The sequence below is a fragment of the Sordaria macrospora genome, chromosome 3 (assembly GCF_033870435.1).
Source record: "Sordaria macrospora chromosome 3, complete sequence".
In the NCBI taxonomy this organism is placed as follows: domain Eukaryota; kingdom Fungi; phylum Ascomycota; class Sordariomycetes; order Sordariales; family Sordariaceae; genus Sordaria; species Sordaria macrospora.
Window position 1 is genome coordinate 2,294,050 of NC_089373.1, and position 21,610 is coordinate 2,315,659.

A 21,610-nucleotide genomic window follows, 5' to 3' on the forward strand; every position below is an offset into this window, starting at 1 on the left:
CGTCTACTGATAGTTTCTACCTTCAGCTATCCTACTTAGGCAGATCAGACTGCCGTTCGTCACAAATCGGGATCGCTATTGTAGATGATGTTACGAACTGATAACGAGAGGCACGAGCCAACCAAGCCACCGGTACACAACAGCCACGTGAAGGCTGGGCAGTGTAAACAGGATAGGAGCTCCGGGCAGGCACAGGCTCACGAGTCGAGCCAGACTGCAAGCAACGCACTATGGGGCTCACCAGAGCATCCGGAAACAGATATCTTGCAGAGGGCGAGCAGGTATAAAGAGACTACGGGAGAACTCAGATTGTCAGATAGTTCGACAGTAGTCAATAGACATTCAGACCATTGTCACCATTGAGACCAGTACGCAAGCATATTTGTTGTGAGCCCTTTGGCTTCACCGAACGATTCTGATAGTTACTACCTTCAGCTATCTCATTTAGGCAGATCAGACTACCGTTCGTCACAGATGACCAACTCATTCTTCACCCTATGGAAAATTGAACCCCAAAATATCTGCGAATGACGATTGGATTTGTGTCGAGTTTGAATAAATTTTGGATTTATAGCGGAAGTGTGACGAACGGCAGTCTGACCTGCCTAAGTGAGATAGCTGAAGGACGATAACTATCAGAAGTCGTTCGGTGAAGCCAAAAGGTTCACAACAAGTATGCTCGTGATACTGGTCTTGATGATGATGATTTATTGACTACTGTCGAACTATCTGAGTTCTCTAGTCGTCTTTTTATACCTCCTCGCCCTTTGCGAGATATCTATCTCCGGCTGCTCTACTAAGCTTCATGGTTCTATCTACTAGATGTTGTGTGTCCGCTCACCAGCGATGTCCTGCTCACCGTGAGCGCCGCCCTTCAGTGAGCACTCTGCATACGCTCTCTGGTCCAATCCTTGTCTTAGGTTACACGATCCTAATCATGAGCGGGGCTGCTATATTCCGACAGCCTGGTTGGTCTGTGTACTTGCTTAAGTTCGTAACACGTGTCATGGGGCTGGCGCCCAGGGTGTTTGCCTGGCTTGAAGCCTATATAAGCCAGGCCTGCCCTCTGGTTGGGTGCACTCCTGGGGTGCGCCGCACGAACCACATTTCTGACCTTGGCGTTTCTGGCACCTTCAATATCCGCACCTCTCTTGTGTATTTAGCTGTAAGCTCCATGTTATACAGGCACAGACTTCCCTTTTCCTCTTTGTTGAATATTACCAGTTTCATTAAGGCTTACCTACGTGTATATCGTAGAACCCTTATAACTGCCTTGTACTACCTTGTAGTATAGAAGGCTGATTGAGCTATTCCTTTTATAGAATCAGTCGACTCAACTCCTCTAGAACATGTTAGAATATAGAGGTTTTGCTACTATATTTTAGGATTCTTTAACTTGTTTAGCATTCTTTTTAAACTAATTTGTCATTATGGAATGCACCAGAAGCTTATAGATTCAGTTCATTCCTTTTATAGTATAGTACTCCTACAAGCACTTCTATCAACTTATAAAAGCTTTTACACTCTGGAAGCTTCTAAATACTTAACGTTCGTGTATATAAAGACTTCTTCTCTTCTTTAGTTAGTCACTCCTTAAGCAAGCAAGCAAGCAAGCACAATCTAAGTAATATAATACAGTTTACTCTTATAGTGTAGAGTTTACTATAATAGTTGTTTCTTATAGTGCAGAGTCTACTGTACTCTTTTGTCTTGAGAGTAGAGTTCTCTCTAAGACCGCTTTTACAATATCCTTTTATTGTATTTGCAACTACGCTGCTTCCTTCAGCACTACTATTGTACTTCCTACCACTTCCACTCTACTCTGCTACAAGTACATAATTCACTATAGCATCTCTATACTGGTGCTATTATTATAGGCTAGTTAGGGCATTGCAACAAACACTAAGAAATGAGATTATGAGGTATAAAAGAAAAAAGATAGTCAAGGTTGGGGAAGTGGAGAAAAAATGCGTTGGTCGTTTTTTTGTATTACCCACTGTATTTCAGCACATCCATTTTTGGAAGTTTATGCTCGCCGCAATTCCTTTCTGGGTATGGTCTCACGCATAACCCGCCGTAGGGTCTCGATGGGAACTGGGGGCCAGAGGCGGCGTCATTTTGTCCATTGAGATGTCTCATTGAGAGAGTTCGGCGGCAGTGTTGTTGTGCTCAGGTTGGAGGGGTTGAGCTGCTCGGATTGGCTGATATGTTACCTTGGTGCTAGGGTAAGCTTACGCAGTACTGCCCCTGAATTGGGGCGGTTGGTAGCGGCTGCCTCTTTTTGACATTCTCTTGGGGCTGCTGAGGTGTTGCATATTTACAAGAAAGTATGGATTTGACTCCACAATAAAGCTATAACAACCTTTATTTCTTGTACAAGTGTTAAAATGCTGACGGCAGGCATTTTGCACCAAATCACATCACCCGATGCCCATCCAAACTTCCCGTCGGTTTCCCAACTTCCAACCACTTCATCATTGGCGGTTGAAGCTGACCTTATCAGTCATCTCCAAGAACCATGGCATGTCGGCCAACCCTGTAGACTGTAGTCTGATATTCGAGGTTCTCAACACTGAAATACGTCCGCCTTCCATTAACACGCATCTCTTTGTGCAACTACCTTTGCCCATTCCCTCGGCCTGCTCACCGAGTCATCGAGACGCTTCAAGCTTGATATGCAATGTCAGCGACCACCACGCATTGGCCGTTTGGGCAAGTTACACAGCCCGAACGATCCAGTTGAGGCTGTTCCGCACACTTGCATGAGGAAAGGTGTACGGCAAACGAGCCTCAACAAAGCTCAACAAACCCAAGGTAGGCCGAAAGCCGGGCTGATCCAATCGTCACAAGCAAAGCAATCAGGCTGTCAGCCACAAAAAGATGTCAGCTGCTGGGGGTAATAAGGCTCCCTCAGTGTCCCTCCTCTTCTTGAGGTTGAACTCCCGGGTCGGACTTGGGAGTTGCTCGATAGGAGCCTCAACTTATTCTTTAAGCCAATGCTCACTACGGCAGCTATGATCAGGCCTGGACTTCCATCGGACGTTGATGCCATCACCAATGCCATCATCAAGACAATGCCCCTGGACCCGCAATGGGATTACCGTTTCCCGTTGCGGAAACAGTTCCCCGACGACCACTTCAAGTACACGCGCATGTTGTTCGAATACTTCCTAGACCCGTCGTATGATGACTGGGCCGTCATGGTGGTTGAAGACGTTGATCCTGCCGGCTGTGAGAAGCTCAAGATTGCTTCCATCAGTGTTTGGGATGTCTCTTACCTAAACAAGCGCAAATATGGGCCAGACTATACCCCTCAAGACCGTAAGTATTGACCAAAATCGCCTAACTGTCAGCTTTACTAACTTCATGAATACAGCTAATCAAGAAGTTGATAAACGAGGAGGTAGCACGCGTAGAGATGCCAACCAGCTACACTTCAACGCCTTCTGTAATGGCCAGGCCAAGGCCTACAAGAAGTACTTTGGGTGTATTGGCCCAGAGCAGCTTCATCTCCAGATCCTAGCTACCTTGCCAGACTTCCAGAGACGCGGCCACGCAAGTAAACTCTGTAGATGGGGCATGGACGTCATTCGAAAAGAGACGTTGAAGGACATCTCAGTCATGGCAAGCCCTATGGGATATCATCTTTACGCCCGGTTAGGGTTCGATCACGTTGCTACCGTCGTCATCCAGGTTGCAGGTGAAGAGGAAAAGCTTACTCTTCAAGCGATGAAGTATGACTCTGTTACGGATGGGAAATTGGCAAATCTTTAGCTGTTCGTATGCCTGCTTCAGCTGACAATGTGAGGTGAGGACTTCAGCGGCCTTACTAGAGGCAAGCTGCAAAGCTGATATTGCATTTTGGGATTTTCACAATTCTTTTGTTAGCGATGACTTTACATGTTTTCTTCTTAGTACAACAACGAAAAGTTTTACTACATTGGCCCGTTTTATTGCAGTTGAAGTCCCTGCAAAGGAAAATCGGCACGCACGGCTGAGTCAATATCTAATACCAAAGATTCAATATGGGGGTTGCTGATCAAGTGGAGGAATAACATTGCCTTCTCTTTGAGGGTAAAACGAAGCTGCTACCGGGAATCAGAACCAAACAATGGAAGGAATCCTAAAGCCTTCCCCGTGGCGGGAAGGAAGCATGCGACCTGCTACAACCTGTATTGTTTAACTTTGGATCGTGACTTCTTTGTCTAACTGTCTTGCTTCAACCAGGGGGTATGTTGATACTTTCAAGATTAAAACTTGAACGACATCCAGTTCACGGTCCACTTCTCATCGTCCTTTTTCTCTCCTCATACAAAGTTGTCATCTACATGACCAAACTTCAACTTTTCCTATCGAATCCTATCACACAGTCTTGACAAGTATCACCAAATACGATCAAGCCTACCACTACCCCCTCTAATAACCATTCATCCTCTCTCTCATGGATGTAATCAAAGGCCCCATCCCTCCATTCTTCACGTTCTTCATCTTTTCCCTCGCCCTCACCAACGCAGCAGCCTCGATCCACAGCGCCAACATCCGTGGCCGTCTCGCCAGTCACATACAAGTCGACCAGGATGCCGCCGCCGACAATGACTTTTTCCTGACAACTCACACAACTGCCGACCTCATTCCCTCCTCCTTCACTCTGCCGCCCACCACCAACACCCGTCATCACCAACTAGCTGCCGCCATCATGGCAACCGACATCTTTGTCCGCGAAGAGAACCACGACCGAGGCCATGAACAACCTCAGCCTCTAACAGTCGCCGCGGCCAGCGCCGGAGCGTGCGAGCCCTGCACCCCTAGAAATAAAACTAACACCCGCGCCATCACCACCTTCAGAGCCAATTGGGTCCCCTTGCCCACAGGAATAACCGCATCCCCAACAACGACAACAATGACAACACCCACCACAAAACACCCAGCACCAGCAACCACCCACTCCTTCAACCCGGAAGCCTCCTGCATGGTCGCCATCTTCTCTCTAATCTCCAGCATCCCCACGCCCGGCCCCGCCCTATCTACAGCCCTCGACAAAGCCAAACACGCCCTTGCCCCTTCGGCCGTGGCAGCTCCTCAATGCATCATCACCCTTCCTGCCTCATTGTCGAGCGAGTACGGGGTGTATACTTCCCAAGTGGACAGCTGGGTGAGTCAACACAGTCAAGAGCTTGATAGGTTGGATAGTGTTTGTGAAGAGAAGGATACGGGGAGGATGAGTGTTTATAAACGGGAGTGGATAAGGGCAACGGGAGGGGAGATGGGGAAGACTTTGACGGATGTTGTGCATGGGACTACAATTACGATGGTGGGAAAAGGGCAGAGTTGTACGGCGCCGGTTGCGGTTTTCACTGGTAGTACGACTGGTAAAAATACTACTGGGAAGGCTACATCTACGGAGTCTGGCAGTGGGGTGGTAACCTTGACGAAGACGGGTACGGGTACGGTGACGACGACTACGGTCACGACAAGTTCTGCGAGTTCGATCACTGGGTCGGCGACGACTGTGGCAGCAGCGACTAGTTCGCAGCCTGCCGAGGGGCCAAAAGCGGGTGGTGCGGCGAGGGTGACAAGTGTGATGGCTGCTGCGATGGTGGCGGCTGGATTTTGGCACTTGTTAATGTAATGTAAGGGGTGGGATGAAATGTTGTGATCAAGGATTGGAAAGAGAAGACCATTGAGAGTAAACAATATTTTTGTTGTATCGTTCAGCCATCCAAGGCTGGAATAGTTATTGACCGATTATCCTTTCCTATACATATACAAATTCTCTACAACCACGGCGTTGGCTTCGGAAGTGTCGCCATAGCGGTTGAGCACTTGTCCTTCAACGCGGCTGTCGCCTCCGGACTAGTTGACTTGACGCAAGGAATACCAAGGTCACCGCTGATGCCATCGCAAATAACAACAGGCTCACCACCGCAGGGGCTAGTGACGCTGAAGTTCTTGAACTTGATGTTCTCGCAGACGGCGTTGGGGCTGCAAGTCAGACGAGCGACAGCGCGGCCGTACTTGCCCGATGTGTATCCGGAGAAGTTCTCAAAGTTGACGTTGCTGATGTTGACCTGGGAGGGGTATTGCGAGCAAGTAGTGGCGTTGATCTGGGTGCATTGTGTTAGTTGTTGTCTCTTTTTGGGTCAGAGAGCCGAGACTTACGTTGAAGTAACAAGAGTCTAGGAAGGCAGAGTACTCATTATTGGCATTCCAAAAGTTGCGGAACGTGACATTGTCAATGAAGCCATAGCCAACGTTAGGGCCAGCCCAGGACTTCAAACGAGCGCTGTGCTGGCCGTTCAACATCCACAAGTTCTCAATAACCACATCCTTGATAAAGCTCTTCTCACCAGCATACTGGCCAATGGAGCCCATCGATTGTCCGTGAGTGCCATTGCAGTACATGGTGTTCACGTACAAGTCCGTGGCATTAGATTTGGGCGAGAAGCAGTCATCGCCTACATTAACCCACGCCCGCTCGACGCTGACATGCTCAACATTGAGCGAGTCAAAGAAGTCTGAGTTCTTGGGAAGAGCGGTGGCGTTGTTGGACTCGGCCGTGCAGGCCACGTCCTTGAAGGAGATGTGCTTGGAGGTGACAAAGAAGGTGGTCCAGCAGGGCGAGTCCTTGAAGTGAATACCCTCGAACTCGAGACCGGTAGCGTTCTCGGCGTAGAACAGAATCGGGCGCAGGTACGTGTTGCTGGGATCGAGGATCTCCAGGCCGGCGAACTCATTCCACCACCGCTGACCGTTGCCGTTGAGAACTCCGTTGCCGTAGATCTTGATGTTCTTGCCGCCCCATTTCCAAAACATGAGGCTGTTCTGGAATGGGTGGGCAAAGGCGTGTTTCTGCCAGTAGGCCGTATCGTTGGTGAACTTGATCTCGCCCTCGAGGTGGACTTGGACGTCGTTGAGGAAGGTCAAATCGAGAGGCTTTCCGATGACGAAGGTCTTGCCCTTGGGGAGGTAGAGGGTGCCACCGTTGTTGGCCTGCTTGAGACCGCTGAGGAAGTCGTTGGCGACATCGTCGGTGTCGGTCTTGGAGGCCCGGATGGTGATAGTCTTCCGGCAATGCGCCTTGCTGCGCTTGGCTGTGTAAGGGTGTTTCTCCTTGAACTCGGAGAGAGAGCGAGGGATGCCGGTGGGGAGCTCAAGGGCAGGGAAGGCCGAAACGACGGCGGCCGCGAGGGCTGCGAAGGCGAGGAACTTCATGACGATGACTCCAGAGAGGGAGGTTGAAGGCTGGATGTCGCGATGCCACTCTGTATCTCGAGTAAGGACGGGACCGTTGGCCTGTTATATGGCCGTCCCCCTCGCTCATGGCTGTCGTCCATCAGGCCGTTTCTTGCGATCCATGACAGCGGAGGAAGCTTGGGTGACTGTCGATCCCACCTATCCCGTTGTCTCGGTAGTGTAAACATGGCGAACAAAGTGACGTTTGCATGGTTGTCAGCACCGGTTCCCAGGCCGGTCAGGTCGTAGTTGAAAGAAAACCAGTGCAACCATCGTGTGTGGTCTTGACCGGCGCCTTGGGGTAAGAGAGGAAAAGCGAGATATCATTGATGGAAATTGGGATGCCGTCTCAACGGAGAAATCCACCTCCAATCCCTACGATGCCCTAACAAATACTTCCCCGCATTCCGTTAATGCTGGCCCCAAGCTACCCCACAGCGGACTTGTCACCATCGGCTTCTGTGCGGAGTAAGATTGGCGATGATCCGGGGAAGTGGAGGAAGGTGGAGGTGACATCTTTCCACGACGTAGAGACATGTCCGGGACTCGGATATATCCTGGGATAGGGAACGGCCATTACGGTATCTGATACCATAGGAGTATGGTCGTTGACCAGTCCACATCGCGCCTCAGGACTACTTCTACGAGTCAATGATAGGGGGTAAATAATACACAGCTCTGTGACTCCAATGCCATCCAATCTCATTTCTTTTCAGAAGTTCCAAAACATATTCATATTCCATCCATTGATGGAATTGTCCATGCCATCGATTAAACTGCAACTACAGCTTACTATCCTTCCAGACAGGCTTCCTCTTCTCCACAAAGCTCGCCACGCCCTCTCTCATATTCTCCCCCTTCTCCAGCTTCCTATACATGCCCGTCTCCAACACCGCTGTCGCCTTCTCCGGCCCCAACCCCTCCCAGCCCAGTCTCAGCCCTTCCTTACTCGTCAGCACCGCATCAGGCGAGTTACTCGAGATCTCCTCCGCCAGCTTGACCGCCTCCTCGACCAAGGCTTTCTCGCCGTGAACAACGAAATTAACAACCCCCCACCTCTCCATCTGCTCCGCCGAGTACCTGTTCCTCCCCAGCAGCGCCATCTCAGCAGCCCTCTGCTTCCCCACCGTGCGCACCAGACGGGGCAGCGCGCCGGCAACGGCAATAACACCCACTTTGACCTCGGGCAGCCCGAACCGCGCGTTGGAAGACGCGATGACGATGTCGCAGTTGATGACCATCTCCATGCCGCCGCCCAGGCACAGACCATTGACAGCAGCAATGATGGGTTTCTTGCCCGAGCGGTTGGACAGCCCGCCAAAGCCGGCGTTGAGGCCGAGGCTGCCGACGCGGGAAGAGTCGTTTGCAAGCCGGGCGGCGGCGGCGGCCTTGCGAGAGGCGACGGTGCCGTAACCGCCGCCGATGCCCGTGGTGATTCTGGCGTCGTCCACGTCATTGAGGTCGCCCTTTTGCGCTTCCTCGGTTAGCTGATCAGCGCTCGAGATGGCCTGCCGCCTGTTATCCACGGTCCCATAACCCCCTCCGATACCCGTCATCAGCCGGTCCTGATCCTTCATCTTGCCGTCCCTAGCACGGCCCTCCTTGGCAATCTTCTCCGCGGGCGCATCCGGCTCTTGACCGGCTTTCACACCCTCCGCGTTCCGGAGTGCTTCCTTCCTGTTCGGTACAGTCCCGTACCCACCGCCGATGCCAGTGATTAACCCATCACTTCCTCCTCCCGCAGCACCAACCCCCTTCTTCCCCTCAGCTGCCCGGACAGCAGCAGCATCCCGCAACGCCTCCCTCGTCTTCCCAGCAGCCCCGTACTGCCCCCCGTGCTCCACCCCATCCACCAACTCTCGTCTATCCTTCTCCTTCTGTTGAAACTTGCTATGCAACTCATTCCACTCCTTCAGGTCGGCACCGGCGCAAAAGGCGCGTCCAGCACCCGTGATCACCGCGCACCGCAGCGTCGGCTCGGCGTCGAACCAGTCCCACAGCTTGGCGAGCCGCTTGTGTTGAGGCGTCGGGATGGCGTTGAGCTGGTCAGGGCGGTTGAGCGTGACCAGGAGAACGTGCGGGGCTGGGAAGGAGAGGAGGGTGTTGGGGACGCTGGGAGGGGGGGTTTTGAAGTTTTGGGTGGACATGACTGTTGTTTTCGTTTTCGGTATTGGTGGTGGTGGTTCGTTGGTGTTTGAAGCCTGGGAGAGGTGGGTGACGTAATTGATTGTTTTTGTGAGTCTTTCAGGGGTTGATGTTTACTTGGGTTCTCAGTGACAAGGTGAGCAAGATTGAATGTCCAAGTATCGAGATGACAACAATGGAATATGGCAAAAGGGGAATTGAAGCAAAACAAATGTGAAAGTGAACAAGTCAATAACATAACGGTTCCCAGTGGACCTATTTGTTGACGCAGGACAACGCCCAAATGCCGATTGTACCAAGCCCTATTGGATCATTGATTCAAAAGCGGCTGCGACTCAACCCGGGTTAAGTGCGGGCAAGTGGCGCAATGCTGGAGTTTCCCCTCGCTGTCGGAGTAGATCTGTGGGCATTTGCCGAGGCACGTCGGATCAACGAACCAACACCAACACCTTTGCACTTCGCTGATAAAATGTCAATTAGCGTTCCCAACGCTTAGGTGCTTAGCGATACTATCCTACAAGCATTTGTTTTTTTCTACAATGCACATACCGCATAATTCCAGGCCTTGATATTTCGTGATTTGTGTCATGGACCTCAAGAGAGACCACACAAGACCGTCGGACAGAGAAACCCGCTGTCATCGGCTCCCCAGACATTCTTCTAAGCGGGCAAACCACGCTTCTCGCTCTCCGTAAAGAAGATCACCATCCTCCACAACTTCTTCACTAGATCCTCCGCGTCCTCGTCCAGAGCCTCGCCCAGCGTCTCCACCAGCTCGTCGGGCTTTTGATGCTTGCGCAGGTGCTCTTCCACCACGTCAACAAGGAATTGTTCTTGTACACCAAGATACTCCACCACCTTCTTCTCCACGAAAGGCCGAAGCTTTTCGCTGATGATGGATTCTTCGAGGTAATCCCACTTGACGTCCCAAGCCCAGAGCCCCTCCTTATCCGCAGGAATCTCTTGCGCCAAAGCGCGCACTGCCTTTTGCAGATCCTCCTCCGACATGGCCTTGGTGTCAGTAATAGGCTCGAATTTGATGGGAACAAGCTGCCGCTTGGTGGTCTGCTCCTGTTCCTCGTCGTCCAGGAGACCTTCAACTTCGGCAACTGTTCTGCGGGCGCCGGCAGAACGCTGTGCTGCCTTTTGAGCCGCTGCGCCGAAGGAAATGGTAAACCGTTGGGGCGCAGCCGGGGCCGCAGCCGGCCGCCTCTCCATTTCCTCGGCTTGCCGCTCGAGGAAGGAGTCGGCCATACCCCTGGCTTGTTCCATCTCTGCTTCGGCCTTGCGCCTCTCGTCCTCCTCGGCCCGCCTATCCATCTCATCCCGTGCTTGCTCGTCGTTACGTTCCTGTAGTCGTTTCCTGACCCAGTGCGGGTGGTCGCGGTAGTACATGTGATGTTTACGGGCTGCCTCACGTTCGTCGTCCCAGCTCTTCCCCCTCTCGAGCTGTTCCTCCCTTCTCCTGGCGAACCCTTCAGTTTCCGCCTTCTCGCGCTCCTTCTCGCGCTCGAGAGCAGCTGCACGTTGGCGTTCACGGTTAACCCATTTCCTTTCGGCCTCCAAGTAGAGTTTCTCCTCCTCTGCCTTCTGCTTGTTGACTTCGCGTTGGTAAAGTTCGTCGTCATCGGCATCGGTGTCGTCCTCGTCCTTGAAAGTATAGCCATTCGATGTGCCGCCACCAACAAACTCAACACCTCTGCCTTGTTGCCCACGAGGTCCTGATGGCGCATTAGGCACACCACGCGGACCAAGCGGGACGTGATTTGAGTTCGCCGCATCCGTAGGCGGAGGAGAATCCAGGCGTGAAATGCGAGGCGCTCCGTTCCTTTGACGTTCCCTCTCCTCAAATTCTTCTTCCCGACGTAGACGCTCAAGATCGCGCTTGTTGCTCCTGTCTCTGAAAGCTGCGATTTCGGCGGCAACGGTTTCGCGCATCTCGGCTGGAATATCCGCTAGCTCGTCCTCCTGGGCGAGAGGAATGTTGACAACCTCAACGTTATCTCCACCAGCATTTGCTCCATCGGCCATGGTGGTGTCTCCGTCGGCGTCCTGTCCAGTGCGAAGACGCGGGTAAAAGAGGTCTCGAACAAACTGCTTGAGTGCAACCTTGGCCTCACCTAGTTTCGCCTCAAAGGCCGCGTCCTCCCCTCTCTCCTCCTTGCGAGACTCGAGGTACTTGGTCGTGTTCGCGTCAACCTCGACCTTCAGCTTGACCTTGTCGATATCGGCGGCGAAAGACTCGTCGTCGTCTTTGGGGGGCTCATTCTCGGTCGGTGTTTGCTTCTTCACGGGGACCTCGAGATCTTTGAGTAACTCCACAGCAATGGCTAGCGAATCGGGGTCCTCGTACTGTGCAAAACCAAACAATGCCCCCTTGAATTCCGTCAAGTGGGAGTGGCCCGAGTCCCACCTCCGCAGCCTGCCAACCGTGTTGAGCAGCTTTTGGACGCCTTCCTCGCCGGCGAGGCCATCGGGAATCTTGTGCAGGAATATCGTTCGTAGCCTCTCCTCCGGTGTCGGGGGGACAAGGTTCTGGATGCTTTCTCTAAGCTGCGCACGGGACTGTTCGACGCGATCGGAGCCGAGACCCGGGCGATTCGCACTGGTCGGGGTATGCGAATCCTTTCGGTCGTTGCCCTGGGGCATGCCGGGTTTGTTGGGAAGGGAAGATGCGCCCAGGCGAATTACGGGAGCATTAAAGTTGATGTTCAAGTTTGGGGGTGGTTGGAACGAGGCAGGTAGGCCGCTTGGTCGATTAGCTTGAGTAGCAGGAGGAGGCTGCTGGACACCAGGAGGTGGTGCCAATCCGGGGGCAGAGGACATGCCTGGTGGAGGACCTGTAGACAGTACGAGGTTAGGTGACATTGAGAAGGGGCTGTTTCCGGGCAGAAAGCTTACCGAGACCGGGCGGCGGAACCATCCCCGGGGCCATAGGCACACCTGGGTAGGCGGGAAAGGTCGGCGGGGGGCCGTAAGGCGGCGCTACAAACGAAACGACATTGTTAGTATATTCCTAGCGCCAGTGTAACAGGGACTGCGTTCCCAGGCGCTCAAATCAAAGGGGTTTTCAACATTGGGACATACCTCCATAAGGATTATACGCCATGATGAGACTGGGAAGAGTGTGGTTGTAATAGAGTAGACGGCGCTGTACTGGGCGGTGGAAAAGTCGCGGTTGGTCTAAACACTAAATTCGGAGCGAATCCGTTCCAAATTGTCGTATATGTACTGTCAATACAGCGGGATATACGGCTCGTTGAGGATTGTTGGTAGTACTGGATGGTGACAGTTTCCAGTTTGGAGTTGAATGGGAAAGTTGTTTGATGGTTCGCCAAAACTTCAACCGCCCCGGTCACTGACTTGCGTGGACGCGCACTGGCAACTTGCAGCGTCGGTGGACCTGTCCAGGAAGTTTAAAGTTCTGGGTGGTCAAAGCCCAGTGCCACCACCCAGTCAATTGGATGGCTGCACTCACTGCAACCGCGACCAGCTGCGACGCTGCGTAAATGTGGCGCAAACGGTTCAACTCTTGCGCTTCAGCCCGACGCTCCAGCCACCAAGAGCAAGACCTGCCAGCTGGCGCGGAAGTCCGGGCCACAGTCAACCGGCAACTGAGCCGCCTAGACGCGCTAGCAGGAGCCGGGGCCCCGAACCGTGCCCGCCCCGTCGCTGTTGGTGGGAGTGCTTCTTGAGATTCTGAAAATCGACCGCACGATAAGCCGCTGCCCTCTTTGCGACCGGACGGAGCAGCCAGTTCATGACCAATTGAGTGAGTTAGTCCAGTCCACCCTTTTGCTTTCCCCAGTGGTCGCCTTACTTTACCTGAGCTGTCCCCATCATCATCAAGTTACTAACTGCTTCCTTCTTCTTCACCATGTAAACAGGCCCAGCAATCATGGAGCTCCGTTCAGCACTCCAGTCCGTCTGCCGCACGACGGTAGCGGCCGCCTCCATGGCCAGCGCCGCCCGGCCCAACATGGTCGTCGGTCGCCATACTGCCTTCTTCTCTACCAGCGCCCGCGCGCAATACCCGCCGCCGCCCAACCCCTACGTTTCGGGCAAGTTGCGCATCGATTCTCTCCGAGCGGCTCTCGCGAACCGGAAGCCCGGCGGCACCACCACCTCATCCTCCTCTGCTCTCCCTCCCCGTCCCCCCTCCGCCAACGACAACCCCTGGACCATCGTCGACGCCATCAACAAGGACAGCAGCGCCCCCTCTTCTTCGGGAAGCGGCACCCTTTACTCCTCCAGGCACTCCCCCAGGCACTCTTCCTCGCCCATGCAGACCTGGAACGAGACCGATTTCGAGACCCGCCACATGGCTCCCCAGCAGGAGCTCAACATCCGCCTCCGTCCGTCAACGGGCAGGACGTTCTACGTGTCGGGACATCAGGATTTCGCGACCGCGCTGAAGCAGCTGAACAGGGCGGTTGCGATGAATCAGGTGAGGAAGGATGTGCGGTTGCAGAGGTTCCACGAGCGTCCGGCGCTCAAGAGGAAGAGGAAGCTGAGAGAGAGGTGGAGAGTTCGCTTCAAGGATGGCTTCAAGGCGGCGGTTAACAGGGCCTTCGAGTTGAAGAACCAGGGGTGGTAAAAAGCCGAAGAGATTGGGGAAACAGAAGGTGGGAGATTGGGTGGAAGAGATTTCGCGATTCGAGGCGGCGGCTGAAACGGATAGAGATGGGACGACGACGACGGTGACGACCACCACCAAAGCAAGTCTAGACTGGATCGGGAGGATCAGAACTAAAGAGGTCGGCTCGCGGCGTCCATGTACCACCACCATGCCAAAACACTGTTGAAACCCGCAAAAGAAACCTCCGGAAGACAAAAACTTGTACAATATCCAGTCGCGAATTCCTGCGATTAATGAACGAAAGCCTCAAAACGAACCTTCCCCGGTTGGTGCTGTAAGTGATAGAATAGGTTAACCCAAGATCAGCCATGATACCGCAAGCATAAGGGCGACCCAGATATTTTAAAGATGCAAGAACCCCAGTTGAATCTATTGGACATGGTGATTGACTAGGATTCAACTATCTCTACGAGACATAACCCAGTACGTGTCCGGACAACATTTCAAGTCCATACTCACGCAATTATTCCATTCCTACTCATATCAGAATTACACTCACTCCTTTATTATATGTAGCCGAACAGTAGCAACTCAACGTACAGATAGATACACCTGTATCACCCTATTCCCACCCCCTAAATCTTCCCTCCTCCTCCTTCTCCGGGGTCGGACTCATCGCAATCTTCGGCCTACTCCTAAACACAGCATCATAATCCACATCCTGTCCTGCACTAAGCAGCTCCTCCGCCAACAACAGCGCCGAATTTCCTTCTGTGTCTTCTCCTTCTCCTTCTTCACCCACAGCAGGAAAATACCCACCACCCCTTAGCGGCGGTGCCAGCTGCTTCGGGTTGCGCTCCGACCGCCGTCTCTCCAGCTGAGCCTTCTTTTGGGCGGACTCGAAGTTGGCCATGGAACGACGGGTGCGGGTTTCGAGATCTTCGTAGGTTGATGAACTTCCTACTACTGCTCCTGTTCCGCCTCTAGCGATGTTGCTTGTGGCATCCGGCGTACCAATAGGTGTGCTTGCTTTGTAAGGACTGGAGATGGTGTGTGAACGTTTGTGAGATGCTGAGCGGATAGGTGGGAAGTATGTGTCTTCTTCATCGGCGTCGGCGTCTACTTCTGCATTTTGAGCGGCGGCCTGTGGATGTCGACGAGCGAGAGTCAGACGCGTCCGTTCGGCCAGGGAAAGAGTGTGTCGTGGTTTGTTCAGGGGTGAAGGCGAGGCAGCATCGACGGACGCCAAGATCTGATCAGCTAGCTGCTGGGGTTCGGGATACGGCTGAAAGCTGTACTGTTCGTGGCGGCCTTGCTCAGTCAGCGGCGAGGGTGGACGGTCACTCGAAGCTGTACTGCTCGGTAGCTTTTCCGGTTGCTTCCCCTTCCTGGAGATTAACGATGGCCTACGGCGCGGGGGCGAAACTGAAACCTGAGGTGGTGTTGGGCTTGTAGCCTCTTCTCTTTGCTGATTCCTTGTTAGGCGAGAGGAGCCCTCCTCTATCTTAGTATAGTTGGCATATTGAGTCGCTGGTCTTCGTAACCGTGTTGAAGCTGCGGCATTGATGTCATCTGAACGGGCCAGTGCTTCTCCCTGTTCGTGGACACTCTTCAACCTCTCCAGTATAGGTTGGTATGACGAACCTTCGGCTGCTGTAAGCTCTTGTCGAAAGGTTCGAGAAGGCGCTGCGGCAAGGTTCCTCTCGTGATCACTAATATCGGAAATCACCTCCACATCAAACTCCTGTCGTGACGGCTCTCTTGGTTTTTGCAACCAGGATGGAGTACTGGATAGCTTGGGGTCGACATTAGACAACTCCAGTTTGAAGCCACGGAGTATTTCCTTGTAATCATCCCGAAGCTCATTAGGCGTTATGGGATTGAGGAGGGTACGTCTTCGCGCGGTTCGACCGCGATGTAATCCTTCATGTCCCCTCAGTCCGAGATTAATCCCCTTCAGCTTGGGCTCTGCCATTGACTCCTTGGTTATGGACTCTTTGTTTGTTTTCCCAAACATCTGCTGGCGGAAAGTCTGCCATCTCTGGAGCCTTTCTTCATGACTCTTCACTCGGTTATCCAGCTCGTCCAGCAAACTATCCGACTTGTCTTCAAGCTCAAAAATGCGACCAGCTTGGACGCGGCGCCAGACTCGATCGAAAGGCGCAGACAAGACACCATCCTTTTGGGTATTTCGTTCACCATGTAAAAGTGTCTCCAGCCACCACTCATTGCCCGACCAGTTATTTCGCACGGTCCGCCAAACATCAAGCTTTACCTCATGAGAAGTCTCTTTCCCTTCATTTTGGCGCCTCCTTTGCGAGGCTGTAGCTCGCTGTCGTCGATCAGCAATGGCTTGCTCCTTGATCTTCAGCAAGTCGGAAACCTCTCTGAACCTCTCCGTCATTACTTTCTTGTCTTTCAAAGTGCGACAAAGAGAAGCTCTGTGAGCGACTATGAGAGCTGTGAGCTCTGATCGGTCGCTAGAATAGCCACGATCCTCAAGTGCCAACGCTTGTGCAAGGGCCGGATGCCTCTTCCGTGGGTCATTCCGCTGCTGCTCTGCTACCACCCTTTTGAGCACAGCCGACGAGAAGGCAGCGAGAATCTCCTCCAGCCTGTCGCCCTTGCACTCATCGAGCATTGTCTTGCGTACTATCGCATCCCGGTCAAGTACGCCATTCTTCTTTGCCTGTTCCAGACTCCGGACGAGAGCGGCGCGCAAGTTGAGGGATTGGACATTTTCGAGAGGCGGAAAAAAGGGTTTCAACTTGTTCCGCGTTTCTCCGGGGTCCCATAAATTGAAGAGCTGAAAGAGAGCCCATTCAACGCATTGGATGCGCTTCTTCTGACCTTGTGCTGCATCTTTAACGCTGAAGGTGGCCGCGTTGATGTCGGGCCAGTCCGGGAGCAGATCCAGGTCCAGCAATCGAAGGTTGGTGAGAAACAAGGAAATGTTGGAAACATGGGAAGTATTAGACGTGTTCGGAGTAGGGTTGGTTGTCGACGGCGGGCCGGTCGCGCTAGTAATGGAGCTGGTGTAAGTGGTGTGACTGGCGTGACTGGTAGCTGAAGCGGTGCTCCGGGATAATCCTATAGGTTTGTTCAAGCTGCTGTTGCTTGTCCCAGTCGAGCGGACCGTCTTGGTGCGAGGGACGTTAGAGGAAAGGTGATGACTGGCCATGGTGACATTACACGTCGGTCCGTTGTATGATACTTTTGGTTGTCTTTCGGGTCAGATGTTCAAAAGTAGGAAGCTGGAAAAGGGAAGAATAGGAATCTGAAGAGTACCGGTGAAGCTGGGCGGTTGCGACAGACGAAAAACAGTCCGTCGCAAATATCCGAGACCTTTTCTTCAGCTCCTGAAGTACATGCGCTACTGTAGTACTCGTATAGTACCGTGAATAATTAAGGGAATATCGAGATGGCTGGGATTACGGTTACAACTGGGCCATACGTGTGATGAGTGGTCGCCAACTCAGACGTGTTACCGCTGCAGTGAGCTAATGACCGAATCCGACTTTTGTTGGTTCGCCAACAGGGGAACTGGCAGCAGCATGTGAGATGACCTGAATGTGCGATTTCCTTCCTTTAACTGTTGGGCGTCATGTCGAAGAAGCGACAGTTCTTTCCTGATGAAACCTTGTCAACACCGCAAGAAGAGTTGGGAATAACAACGAAAAGGAAGTCGCAATGAGAGAGGATGCGACATGGAAGTGGGATGTTCCTGGAATCCGATGATGGAATGTGCGAGCTTGGAATGGGTCAGATAAGAGCTGCATCTCTCCTTATCGCGCTGGCTCGTAGGGGTTAGGGTTATTTCAGTCTAAAGAGGGCCAGTCGCCCGTTCACCTTTTCAGTCACCAATCTCCCAGGTCCTCATTTTCTCACCACAAGCAAACCAACACAAGAACCATGCTGGCGACGCTGACTTGAACTTCTCAAGGATTAATGTCGACCAAACCATTTGTTCTACTCTTCGCACACATCCACAGCTTTTGTTTTACTGTTGAAATAGGTTCTTTGACGTCACCTTCATGAACCGTCTATCTAACCATTCTCCTTGACGTCTTCTCAGTTCTCACTAGTCGAACGGGAGCAACCTACGAGCGCACTCAAGATTTCTTATATACCCCTACACTGAGCTTCCATGATGACTTCTCATTCTGCAGAATCTCCCCCGGAATCTCCAGGTACTGTAACTAGGACAGACGGGAACTCCTGCCGATCTCTCCTAACCTTGGTGATATCGCACCCTCCCCCGGCCGCAACCCCAGACTTATAACCCATACCAAGGCCCTCTCCATTGCCGGCAACGGCAGATTGTCTGCCTCCATCCTGCATCAATCCTTGTCGACTCTCGGTGTTGTATGAGCGCTCTCAGTCAGAGACTCGCTGCTCTCGACGACCCGCTTCTCTTGGGCAGTGGGGGTGGCAGAATACGGCCTCATCTCCATCGTCTGTTGCATGGCCGGTTGCACACTTTGAACTTGGACAATCCGTCTTGACTCCTCCTTTCGGGTCTTCTCCATCTCGTACACCTCGTCGCTGATGCAGGGTTCGCACGAGATGCAACTGCACCCACAGCATCCGGCCTTGGGTCTGCCTCCGAACATGTATGAACCGCAGCAATTCGTCCCCCTGACGATGGAGGGAGATCGGGCGCAAAGGTTCCAGAGGGCGATGATGGGCCAGAACAGGAAGGCGGCGATGAAGAGCAGGGTTGAAACGAGTGTTGATAGGAAGCTGCTGTTTTGAAGGGTGGGCGAGCGCCGACGGGCTTCGAGTGGTAGGAGGCGGTGGTAGTAGACTGCCATGCCGAGGGAGGTGAGACCCCACATGATGCAGGCCACGACAATGACGAATATCTCGGAGAAAAGCATTGTGATGGATTTCTTCTTCTTCTTCTTCTTCTTCTTCTTCTTCTTCTTCTTCTTCTCTCTTGGCTTTTGTTTGTACTTGGTTCTTGGGGCTGGCGATGATACCGATGCTGGTACTTCAGGATTTGAGGACGAGAAAGGGATGGAGTTGAGATCTTGCTCCCAAAAGCTCCCTCGACTAGAAAGGAGTGGCAAAGCACTCAGGATATATAACACCGACATCAGCAATTTTCGACGCCAAACCATTGTCGAAGCTTTTGCTTTTCCTTCGCACGGATTTTGTGATATTTCGCAACGGCCGAGGCAAGATAGGTCTCGGAACGGGAGGGTCTGAGACACTGCGTGGTACGCAACCTGTGGTGAGCTTTTACTCTCCACACCACGTTTCTGACACTTGGGCTCAACGGCGTGCTTGGAAAGAAGCAATGGTTTCCGAGACAGTTTTGATCGAATTGTACACTCCCTTACATCTTTCTACTGACGGTACTATCATGTAAGACTGATGCGAGACTTTGCTAATTCGGTCGATCAGCTCTGAGGACTTTTCCAGGTTTGGAACTTGAGCTGCTTTAGCTTTGTAACTTACTGAGAAAGCAACGGTATCTTGCATAGCGGCAAATTACACCATGGTGTTGTGCTTGGGCAATCGCAACATTGGGCATCACCATTCTCAACTTTGGGGGTAATCAGCTGACGGGTAGGGCTGACTGTATGTGCAAAAAGTTCTGTCTGGAGTTGATTACTCGGCACATCAACTTGCGCCGTTGACATACCTACCCGCGTTGATGCCGACATGCTGCCTCACCGGGAGGCCAGAAACAACATATGCATTGCAGCAAACATATCTTGGGGGGCCCATCATGTACGGCGTCTGGCGCCGTATTCGTGCAACCTGAGGTGACCGCTGACCCAGGGAAGTTTTGCCAAACAAAACCGCAAAGTTAGACAGAGCTGCATCTTTCCTCTTTCCCAGTTCTACCATGTGGAACGTCAGTCACTGACCCTCATCCACGGAGCCTGGATCCGAGAGTGATTGGAGGAACACCGAACATCCAGTCCCAGACTCTCCCATCTCTTCGGGTTGAGGCAAAGTTACCCAGCCGGAGCGAAGACGTTGAAGGATAATAAGACTTTGGCCGATCGTCATATCCTCTCTTGCGCATTACATAGAGGCATGGTTCTTGTTGCAAAGGGCCGACACTCTTTCGGTCTTTCTTGATTGGGAGACGCTGACTTATAACACTTCATTCTCCATCCATGCTACCATAGGTAGGCATGATTCTGGAAGCCGGAGATGGTATCATCATTCTGACCACATATCAAGCTTGCCAAACCTTAAAATGGAGTGATTTCCGATTTTTTATATCCGCTTCCCCAGACCTCGAGGGGAGATAGCTGTCGGGTACTTTACACCACCTCGCCCACCCACACTACCTGCCTCCGTCAACTCCCTAATCTCGACAACAGGACATTAAAGGGTTAGGGTTTGAGGTAAGGAAGAAAAGCCGCCAAATGAGGTGTCGGTCCAGATCGGGCGATGGAGGGTGGCGATCCATTTCGGCAGCTAGCCGGTAGGTCCACTCCAGGAGATTAGACGCACCTGTCACAGCCTGTCACAGCGCGGACCACTGCAACGTGCGGGTTGCCAAGCAGTGCCAGCCCGCCAGGGGTAAATTCATTTTCGGCTCCGTTGTTTGAGCCCTCTTTTTGAGGAGCCAGGGATTCGGATTCTGGGATGGAGTCCGTCTTTTTGGTTCAAATTCCAAGATTGGATGGACTCGGTTGATTTGAGTCGACTCCATCATCACGAAGAGTCGGGACTCAGACGGGGTATTTCATGGATCTGATTTCATCAAAGCGGAATGGAGGAGGATTTGGAGAAGTGGAGGACCTGGAGGTTTTTACCACTCATGTCCAATCTCCGGCCTCCCGCTCGTCTCGTTTTTGATAAGGTACCTCAGACTCGAGGATTGCTTGGTTCATTTCATCCAACTCGTGTTTCATCTTCGACGACAAAAGCTTGCCAAAACAAGGTTCGATGAATGTTGATTGGGGGACTCAAAGGCATTTCTAACAACGTCTGGAATCTCTGGTTCTTGATTGCCCCGAGTTCAATCATTTGTTCAAACCTCCCCAAACAACCCCCCATCCACATGCCATGCCCCAAGTTGATGGACAGGATGAACGGTGCGCTCCAGGTTTGGTACGTTACGGTTCCTTGCTCTTGGCAGCCACTGATGGTACATGTATGCACGACGGTCGGTGACAACAGCCCATTGTCTTGGGTTGATGGGGTTTGATCAACCGCGAAATGAGCTGGCGGCGGTATCAATCTTCCAATCTTCTGAACCTTGGTATACCTTGGCGCACGCAATTGAGCCTCCTCCTTCTAGCCCATCTTAGCCACATTGAAAGAGCATCCTCACGTTGCAGCAATCTAGCGGTTCCTATCGTGACTTCAAGCAATGCACCAAGTCCACAATCACCTCACAACGCACAAATGGCAACGGAGTCTGGAGTGTCGAGAGCCCAGCTCACCTGGAAATAGTGGAAACCAAGAATGGAGCAGATGGAGCAAATGGAGGCCATTCGCTGGAACTGGGAGGACGGGATTGCCATGATACGCCGACGTTCCCAACACGGGTTTTACCAGGGAATCGCTGAATAACATTGGGCCAAGCTGTGCCGGCGACAGCCTATTGGCTCCATGGCATTCCAAGAGGCTTCCAAGAAATCCCAAGATTCTTGTCACCAAATGGCTGGCATTGGCTGGCGT

The 21,610-nt window shown here is 52.5% G+C and overlaps 8 protein-coding genes across 8 annotated transcripts; 3 read left to right on the top strand and 5 right to left on the bottom strand.

The window, feature by feature from the left end:
* The first annotated feature begins 2,943 nt into the window (after window positions 1–2,943).
* Window positions 2,944–4,138, top strand: SMAC4_00780 (uncharacterized protein). Its single transcript, XM_003349839.3, has 2 exons — window positions 2,944–3,321; window positions 3,377–4,138. The coding sequence occupies exons 1-2, from the start codon at window positions 2,997–2,999 to the stop codon at window positions 3,772–3,774; spliced, it is 723 nt and encodes a 240-aa protein (XP_003349887.2). The 5' UTR covers window positions 2,944–2,996; the 3' UTR covers window positions 3,775–4,138.
* Window positions 4,139–4,441: 303 nt separating this feature from the next.
* SMAC4_00781 (uncharacterized protein) lies at window positions 4,442–5,526 on the top strand (the record flags this gene model as incomplete). The annotated part of the gene is made up of 2 exons (XM_003349840.1): window positions 4,442–5,152; window positions 5,413–5,526. The coding sequence occupies 2 exons, from the start codon at window positions 4,442–4,444 to the stop codon at window positions 5,524–5,526; spliced, it is 825 nt and encodes a 274-aa protein (XP_003349888.1).
* An 18-nt stretch (window positions 5,527–5,544) lies between these two features.
* Window positions 5,545–7,292, bottom strand: SMAC4_00782 (uncharacterized protein). The gene is made up of 2 exons (XM_003349841.2): window positions 6,160–7,292; window positions 5,545–6,104 (listed from the first exon to the last, which is right to left on the bottom strand). The coding sequence occupies exons 1-2, from the start codon at window positions 7,210–7,212 to the stop codon at window positions 5,775–5,777; spliced, it is 1,383 nt and encodes a 460-aa protein (XP_003349889.1). The 5' UTR covers window positions 7,213–7,292; the 3' UTR covers window positions 5,545–5,774.
* A 442-nt stretch (window positions 7,293–7,734) lies between these two features.
* On the bottom strand, window positions 7,735–9,648 carry SMAC4_00783 (uncharacterized protein). Its single transcript, XM_003349842.2, has one exon. The coding sequence runs from the start codon at window positions 9,378–9,380 to the stop codon at window positions 8,016–8,018; it is 1,365 nt and encodes a 454-aa protein (XP_003349890.1). The 5' UTR covers window positions 9,381–9,648; the 3' UTR covers window positions 7,735–8,015.
* A 181-nt stretch (window positions 9,649–9,829) lies between these two features.
* SMAC4_00784 (uncharacterized protein) lies at window positions 9,830–12,747 on the bottom strand. The gene is made up of 3 exons (XM_066089491.1): window positions 12,466–12,747; window positions 12,280–12,363; window positions 9,830–12,218 (listed from the first exon to the last, which is right to left on the bottom strand). Exons 1-3 carry the CDS (start codon window positions 12,485–12,487, stop codon window positions 10,039–10,041), a joined length of 2,286 nt encoding a protein of 761 aa, XP_065946475.1. The 5' UTR covers window positions 12,488–12,747; the 3' UTR covers window positions 9,830–10,038.
* Window positions 12,748–13,276: 529 nt separating this feature from the next.
* Window positions 13,277–13,975, top strand: SMAC4_00785 (mitochondrial 37S ribosomal protein bS21m; the record flags this gene model as incomplete). Its single annotated transcript, XM_003349844.1, has 1 exon — window positions 13,277–13,975. One exon carries the CDS (start codon window positions 13,277–13,279, stop codon window positions 13,973–13,975), a length of 699 nt encoding a protein of 232 aa, XP_003349892.1.
* Window positions 13,976–14,450: 475 nt separating this feature from the next.
* Window positions 14,451–17,307, bottom strand: SMAC4_00786 (uncharacterized protein). The gene has a single exon (XM_003349845.2). The coding sequence runs from the start codon at window positions 17,136–17,138 to the stop codon at window positions 14,580–14,582; it is 2,559 nt and encodes an 852-aa protein (XP_003349893.2). The 5' UTR covers window positions 17,139–17,307; the 3' UTR covers window positions 14,451–14,579.
* A 543-nt stretch (window positions 17,308–17,850) lies between these two features.
* On the bottom strand, window positions 17,851–19,607 carry SMAC4_00787 (uncharacterized protein). Its single transcript, XM_024656025.2, has 2 exons — window positions 19,421–19,607; window positions 17,851–19,349 (listed from the first exon to the last, which is right to left on the bottom strand). The coding sequence occupies exon 2, from the start codon at window positions 19,078–19,080 to the stop codon at window positions 18,298–18,300; it is 783 nt and encodes a 260-aa protein (XP_024511059.2). The 5' UTR covers window positions 19,081–19,349; window positions 19,421–19,607; the 3' UTR covers window positions 17,851–18,297.
* Between the last annotated feature and the right edge of the window lie 2,003 nt (window positions 19,608–21,610).